At 35.5% G+C, this 8825-nt stretch overlaps 1 protein-coding gene across 2 annotated transcripts in view; it reads right to left on the bottom strand.

Moving 5' to 3' along the window:
- Positions 1–1856: 1856 nt before the first annotated feature.
- The window catches only part of LOC101014505 (protein FAM83B), a 96377-nt gene continuing 89408 nt past the window's right edge, over positions 1857–8825 (bottom strand). For both annotated transcript variants that reach the window (XM_003897758.5, XM_021937393.2), the window contains one exon: positions 1857–5121. In XM_003897758.5, the coding sequence (XP_003897807.4) occupies positions 2820–5121 (2302 nt within the window). In that variant the 3' untranslated portion in view covers positions 1857–2819. The remainder of the gene's footprint in view (positions 5122–8825) is intronic.

Here is an 8825-nt window from a genome sequence, read left to right as displayed (position 1 = left end):
ACAGCATTGTACATGTCACACATATAGTCAGTGTAAAACAATTCTAGTTTGCATCCCTTAGCCACAGGCACATTAAGAATCAACAGATATTCACAGAACACAGAGATATCTGTGGAACGATACTTGAATATGTGGATCTTGAGTAAAGCTGAATTCAGCCAGAATTAAACTTTTTGCATTGTTTATCTAGATGACACTAGACATCATCTTGATTAAACAAGATATTTGCTTCCACAAGTGTAGACTGACAACATATCCCCATATCTGAACACGCCCTATCAGAATTATGGCTAATCCCAAACTTGTAATAGAGGGATATCTGCGTATTTGGGATACAGGGTCACTTACAGTATTCTCTAGCCATCTGCCAAGAACTACTTTGAAATTATACCCATTTTCTTGTGTTTCTGCTTAAAAACTAATGTACAGTATTACATATAGAGTAAAAACTGCATTACCAAACTTTAATATCAATGTACATCAAAGTGATATTATCTGTCCCCCAATATTAATATGGGGAGAAAAAGACAGAAAGTATATGGCCTAAAACTATTTCATCCACAAACTGTGGTGGTGTCTGTTTAAAACTTAAACAGTAGCTGTAAATTTTTTGAAGTATTATATTCTTGCTCAGTCTTATCCCTGGAGAGTTTCTTGGCCACAGAGACTTTGGAAAGTTGCTATGTACATATTCTCAAATATAGATATTTTTGAAGAAAAAAGATGCAAGAAAAACAATTTTTAAAAAACGCAGAGAAAAGTAAATCTGCTGTGCAAAAGCGTAAGTTACCTGTCAGGGGATGATGAAATAAAGTATTCTGTACTCCTCAATTCCACTTAAGAGGAAGAGCTCAGGAACTATTTAAAAGGATGTTTCCATAAGCTATCTATATTTCCTGAAATTAAGGAAATTTCTGTACAAAAAGGCAATAGGCTTTTGGTTGTAATTAAACATGATTAAACTTCTACTCTTTATATAATTTCAATTTTAAAGTTACATTGCACTAAATTTCAGGGCTTTCCATTTCAGAACTGCCTAATGGCTCATTATCCTAATTCCCCATCCAATACTAACAAAGAATGGGTAATAACAAAGTCAGTCTAGTTTGGTTAACTGTGGGTTCGGGGCTTTGTTAGGTTTTCTTTTCCTGTCATATTTTCTCCTGCTATGTTTTCTTTTCCTGTCATATTTTCTCCTGCTATGTTTTCTTTTTCATGGTTTCTAAACACTATGGAAAATTATTTTAATGACATAGATATTTTATACCATTATTTTAATTATTTTAATGAGATACTTATAAAAATTTGTCTGAATCTTCCATTTTTAAAACAACAGTATACTGCTCCACACAGCAACTTATAATGTATTAAGTAATATATTTAAAGTGATGTAAAAACACTTCACACTTCTCACAGGATGCATTGCTTCTTGAATTCTGTTCTTTGTGAATGAAGCAAAGTCAAGTTAAAGTCTCTGGAACAGATATGGAGCTTATACTTCATTACTGTAAGAAAGACAAAGGGTATCTTATAATCTGAATATCATCCTCAAATCATGGACGAACTAGCCCAGTACAACTTTTCATTTTCCCAATGATATTCTTACAAAAACACTATGCAGTCATATAATATTTGGCACAACTTAAAGAAGAGCAAGACCTGTAATCCCAGCACTTTGGGAGGCCGAGGCAGGCAGATCATGAGGTCAGGAGTTCAAGACTAGCCTGGCCAACATAGTGAAATCCTGTCTCTACTGAAAATACAAAAATTAGCCAGGTGTGGTGGTGTGCACCTGTAATCCCAGCTACTCAGGAGGCTGAGGCAGGAGAATTGTTTGAACTGGGGAGGCAGAGGTTGCAGTGAGCCAAGATCATGCCACTGCACTGTAGCCTGGGAGACAGAGCAAGACTCCATCTCAAAAGAGAAAAAAAAAGGAGCAAGAATTTTCGCAAGAAGGACCCCTTCGCATTGTCATGCCAATCTGACAAAAATTTAGGCAGAAATTTACATTTCTAAAAGCTTTTACACAAAAGAAAAAGGAGGGGGAATCCATTCAGATTTTCTAAATTCCTACTGGTTTGTTCTAAATGTGAAGTAAGGAATGACTATAAAAAATCAGCAGCCTATGGGTAAGAGGGGGACAGCTCCCTGGGTCCAGTGTAGAGAGAAGCACATCCCAGACCGTTTTCAAAGGCTTAGGAAAATAAATTCCTACGAATGTCATTCTACTACATGAGGCTGATACTTTGCAAACACTTCAGGCAAAAAAAAAAAAAAAAAAAAAAAAAGTTTAAAAGGTACTGCTGTTGCCCAAACAGCTGTACAATGCAACAGAGAAAAATTAATATTAATAAAATATAACAAGTTATCCTGTAGAATTTAAAGTTAATCTTAGAAAAAGGCTTTGTCCCATTTGCTTATATTTTTGAAGATATGAAAATATTATAAAGACATATTATAAAGGGTTACTGAGGGTAGTATGACCTTTTTAAAAGGAAATGGTTAAAATCCATACACCATACATCATCCACGAAAGTTTCTAAGTAAGACTTAAAATCTTCAGTCTAAAGAAAATGATTTAAATACACCTGTTATTTTTACCATTACCACTTACAAATCATGTGTTTACAGAGAAATTCTATCTACAGCAGACCCTAACTTTATCACACAGAAAAATAACTTTATACAAGGACACTGGTAAACATAGATATCATACCCATAATTCTGTCCTTAGGAAAATCTATTGGCATGTTACAAAGACTGTCCACAATTTTCTTGGGACAAATATTTATAGCCTCATTCATTTTGCATTTCAATAGCTATTTATTTTTGTGTATAAAGTTTCCAAACTTTTGCATAAATCCTCGAAACTTGTTCTCATTGGGTTGATACGAGCGATAAACACCAGTGTTGTAATTAAGCATTGGACTAGACCTGCCATAACTGTTGCTCACAGTCGCAGATTTTATTTCTGGGCGATTTATACTGGTATTTGGCATGTTGCTTGTTGGCTGAATAGAGCTCTCAATCTTACAAAACGGCTCAAAACGACTGTAAACACGCCTATCAGTTGAATGAGATCGTAGAAGCTCATTGGAAGTTGGCCTTGGAGAAGAAGTTGGTCTTCTTTCAGGAGTAACAACTGCATTAATCTCCCTTGAGTCTCGGTATTGGATCTGTTCAGTGTTAAATCTTGGGGCAGAGGCATCTCCTGCTCTTTCCAACAACTTGCTTTCAACTGGACCTGGAGAAGGTGTTCTTTTATTTTCATCTGATGGAGCATTTATCTCTTGAGATGGACTAATTGTTACATCTTCCTTACTCTTGTGGATGCTGCATTGAGAATTCAATGAGGAAGAATGTTTTCTTCTAGGAGATGAATCAACTTTTGTGTCTGATTTCTTTGGTTTTTGATTTTCTTCACCCTCAGAAACTAATGTGTCAGAGCTACTACACAATCTATAAAAGGCAGGTGCTTTATTTTTGGATAGATTTTCTTTCTTATCTGGGGTAAGGCTAAGTAATGACCTTAACTTCTGAGACCCCTTCTTCAAAAAACTTGGGGAACCCTTAACTTCCTTCTTTGAAGTGAGTTCTTTGTTGGATTCCTCTTTATTCACATCAAGTAAAGCAGCAATGGAAATTGACTTGGTAGTAGTGCTACTTGGAGGGTTTTCCTTGGTGACTTCCTCCTCATCCTCCTCCAAGTTATGAGTCACGTTGTGCATGCTTTTAGAACTTTTCAGCAAATCTTCTTTGGGCTTTTCTGGTTGTCTAACTCGATTCCTGGTAAGTGTACTATATACATAATGCTTACTATTTCCAGGATCTAAGTTGGCTCTTGAGTTGTCAAATAATGGGAAACTTCGCCTTTTAAGTAGATTCTCAGTCTGTTGATTCTTTAGATTTTCTGTCTGCTTATTTACACACAAGGTTGTATATATATAGTTATTTGATTCAGTATGGCCATTTGTAGTTTGGTTTAAGGCTACTGAGTGGTTTTCAGGAACCTGCAAGGTGTGCATTTTTGGTGCCTCTGACTGCAATGGAAGCTTGGGGACTGATTCTGGCAAGGGTTTGTCTGTCAAATGCTGTACATTTGTAGGGGTGTCTGGGACCTCTTTAGGTGTCTCACTTCCCTGAGAACCAATGATAGTTGAATTTGAGGAGCCAGTTGTACAACTGTTAACTTCCTTTTGCTCAGGTAAAGAGGGTTTAAATACTAAAGAGGAACGAAGCCGAGAATGAGTATAAAGGGCATTGGCCTTCAAATTCTCAGGATTATCATAGCCCTCAAATCGGTCACCTAAAGCTGATCCATTTGAGTCTGGTATAGCTTCTGAATGATCATTTAAGTAGGATTCAATTCTCCAGTTACGTAGGAATGACTTTGTGGTATGTTCAAGAGTTGGCATTCGTTGTTGCAAAAAGCGGATATGGTTATCTGTTCCATTAAAAGACCTCCGAACATTTGAATTCCTGTCTGCAAGATTTGTTGTTTTTCTCTGTGCAAGCCGATTGGCAAAACTCTGGGCGGGTGCGTTGTGGTGGCTTGCATAGCCTTCCCGTGATGAGGACGCCACACTGAGACTATCAGATGGCTTTTTCCAATTACCAGGTGGATTATTGGTTCTATTCAGAGCTCTATTAAGCAGGAGGTATGGCACTGTTTCCGGCTGTTCCCCAGCATAACTATGTCTTTTCCAATTTTCATTTATCTGACTGGGTTGGAACTGACGTATTGTGTTTGGACCATTAAAGTTTGGAACAAAATGAGGTTTGTATCTGTGACTTCTTATGTTATATTTGTCATGTTCATTTAAAGTATATATCCCTCTGTTTTTGAAGTAACTAGAATCTAGTTTATGAATCTTGTCTTGTCTACCAAAAAGGTTTCTTTGGCTGGAAACAGATGCTAATGAAGAAATCGAATGCTGGTAAGTGCCATTTTCCCAGAGGGCTTTGCCATGCTTCACCCTTGCTGATTCTTCCTGAGCAAATGAACTGGGGACACAGGATCTGGCATAGAGAGTTCTAAATTCTTCATCAAAGGACTCAACAAGTTGTCCTGTAATTATCTGAACCATGCTGAGGTGAGCTTTCTCAAATGACCACATATAGCTGGGGAAAAAAAATGGAAAAATTTTAATCATTTAAGTTAAAAGATTGATAATAACATATAGTTCTACTAGAAAAAGTAAAACTTAATGACTGAAATATGTTTTTGTACTTTTCTTTGACTACCATTATTTAGAATATTTACCATCATTACATGCACTACATGTCTTCCCATCCTCATATTCACATTTTAAATATCAATGCAACTCAAATTATGGCTTTGAATTCACTACTTCCCAGAAGTCCAAAGAAAAACTTGCTGTGCATTTTCAAAAGCAATCTGTAGATTCAATGCAATTCCTATCAAAATACCATCATCATTTTTCACATAAGAAGAAACAATCCTAAAATTCATATGGAACCAAAAAACAGCCTGCATAGCCAAAGCAAAACCAAGCAAAAAGAAGAAATCTAGAGGCATTAAATTACCTGACTTCAAACTATACCACGAGGCTATGGTTACCAAAACAGCATGGTACTGGTGTAAGAATAGGCACATACACCAATGGAATAGAATAGAGAACCCAGAAATAAAGTCAAATACCTACAGCCAACTGATCTTCAACAAAGCAAACAAAAACATAAAGTATGGAAAGGACACCCTATTCAACAAATGGTACTGGAATAATTGGCAAGTCACATGTAGAAGAATGAAACTGGATCCTCATTTCTCACCTTAAGCAAAAATCGACTCAAGATGGATCAAAACCTTAAATCTAAGACCTGAAACCATAACAATTCTAGAAGATAACATCATAAAAACTCTTCTACACATTGGTTTATGCGAAGAGTTCATGACCAAGAACCCCAAAACAAATGCAACAAAAACAGAGAAAAATAGATGTAACCTCATTAAACAAAAAAGCTTCTACACAGCAAAATAATCATCAGAGTAAAGAGAAAACCCACAGAGTGGGAGAAACTATTTGTGAACTATGCATCCCACAAAGGACTAATATTCAGAATCCACAAGGAACTCAAATTAGCTAGAAAAAAAAAAATAATCCCACCAAAAGTGGGACAAAGACATGAACAGACAATTCTCAATAGAAAATACAAATGACCAACAAAAATACAAAAGAAAATGCTCAACATCACTAATTATCTGGGAAATGCAAATTAAACCCACAATGAGGTACCACTTTACACCTGCAAGAATGGCCATAATTAAAAAATCAAAAACTAATAGACACTGGCATGCATGTGGTGAAAAGAGAACATTTTTACACTCCTGGTGGAAATGTAAACTAGTAAAACCACTATGGAAAACAGTACAAAGATTCCTTGAAGAACTAAAAGTAGAACTACCATTCACCCAGAAATCCCACTATTGGGTATCTACCCAGAGAAAAAGAAGTTGTTTTATCAAAAACACTTGCACATGCATGTTTATAGCAGCACAATTTGCAGCAGCAAAAATATGGAACCAGCCTAAATGTTCATCAACCAACAAGTGAATAAAGAAAATGTGGTATATATATACCATGGAATACTACTCAACTATAAAAAGGAACAAAATAATGGCATTTGCAGCAACCTGGATGGAATTGGAGACCATTATTCTAAGTGAAGTAACTCAGGAATGGAAAACCAAATATTGTATGTTCTCACTTATCAGTGAGAGTTAAGATATGAAGATGCAAAGTCATAAGAATGATATAATGACTAGAAGGAGAGGGTAGGAGAGGGGTGAGGGGTAACAGATTACACATTGGGTACAGTGTACACTGCTTGGGTGATGGGTGCACCAAAATCTCAGAAATCACCACTAAAGAACTTATTCATGTAACCAAAAGCCAACTGTTCCCCAAACGCTAAAGAAATAAATAAATAAAATAGAACATTAAAAAAAATAAAGAAAAACTTGCTGTGTATTTTGCAAGTATACAAAACTTTGTGGCATAAAAACTGATATTATATTTCATATATACCATCTTGGCAGAATGCAGTAAAGCCAGTGTTGGAGAAAAAGTCGAGAGGCCTGGCTTCTGCTGAATTGTAGACACATGAGCTTGGGCTTCACTTTCCTCGTGTCCAACGTAAGGATACGGACAGCATAATAGCTACAATGCCTTATAGCTCTAACATGATATAATGTAAGATACAGCTGTGCTAATGCATTTATTTTAAGAGTCTATAAGTTTTCAGACTGCTATCTCTGTGTGGTTTACTTAATAAGTGTAATTTAGGATGCCAAGAGCTGTAAACAGGATTTGTGGCCAGCTGCCTCAATCATTAAAGAGCAGACTTCACTGTACTCGCTGTACACAGTATTAGTAAATGTAGGCCTCAGAAACCATGCCAGTCAAAATGGCAATCAAGATCTTTTAATATAAAATACAATTTTTAGGAAATTAATGTTTATATGACTTTATAGTATTTTATGGAAGCTCCAATTTCTTTCCTAGAGTTTAGAGGTAACAGCTATCTTTAAACTTCATATCAAATTTTAAACCTCATTTTTGAAAATCTAATGATTTAATACACAGTCTCTGAGCTGAAAAATAAATTATGCTATGCATCAAGTAATGTATATGACACAATGGGGATTAATACAAAAGAAAAAAGAGACACTCTCCACATTGAAGCATCTTATTTCTATAAAGGGGACAAAAAATGCAGAAAAAATAATTAAAATAATGTGCAAACATTTAAAATATATAAAATATTACATATCACACACAGGAGCATGTAATTTAAGAAACTTCTTATTTGGATATGCTTAATTTTATCTAGCATGCCTACAGGAAGCATGATATAGGAGGAATATTGATTATGCCACTGGGCTGACTTAAAAGAAACGGTACAAAAGTAAGTAATTAAATAAATTTTCAATCTGACTAAAGGTATGAATACAAAATATTAGAAACAGCAAGTAATGGAATGAACAGTCAACTATCAAGTATGAGGAAATCCATGAAGAAAGTGAAGTTTTGCAATATTTTGATAAATACTAGATTCCCAGTTCAGACACAAAAGATGTGGGAAGACAATTTGTGTGGAGGGAGTAATATGGAAAAGGGAAGAATGCAGTAAGGGTCATGTTCTAGCTGAACACAGAAAACATACTATATATAGCTGGAGCAAAGAAGCCATATAAGAGACTGATGAACTAGTGGGGAAAATCTTGAAAACAAAACAGAAAGTTTGATTACATAGAATTTGTTTCCAAATTTGGATAAATTATAATAGAAAGAACTGTCTGAGGAACTATTTTTTTCCAGCAGCTATTTGTAGTACTATTGCAGTATAGACTTAAAAGAGCCCAACCAAAGTAGAAATTGGAATAATGAGTGAAAATGTTGAGCCAGTAGTAAGAAGAAAGAACCAAAAGATGTCATGTCAAAAGAATATCTATACGTTATTAAATAAAAACAACTTCCAAGTGTTGAGGTTAGGAAACTGAGAAGATACTGGTATTGATGAATGTGTGGCAATTGGAAAAGTTTCCCTGGTATAGTAAATCAGAAAATAATATTGTAAAAACATTTCAGGCAACAGGAAGAAAACCTACAGACATGCTTTGGGGCTTGGAAATGAATCTCTATGTTCCTCTGTTATCATAGGTGATTTCTATGCCATTAACTACCAAGTCTGTATTGTCAGTGCTGACCTCTTCCTCATCTCTGGAATCAGTGTTCAATCTCTACTCAAAATTTTAGTGGGCCTTGCAAACCTAACATGTATGACTCGTAAGTTGTCATCTA

Source organism: Papio anubis, chromosome 6, assembly GCF_008728515.1.
Source record: "Papio anubis isolate 15944 chromosome 6, Panubis1.0, whole genome shotgun sequence".
NCBI classification, from domain to species: Eukaryota; Metazoa; Chordata; class Mammalia; order Primates; family Cercopithecidae; genus Papio; species Papio anubis.
The sequence above is the reverse complement of the archived record's forward strand: the minus strand, read 5'-3'. Positions and strand labels throughout refer to the sequence as shown.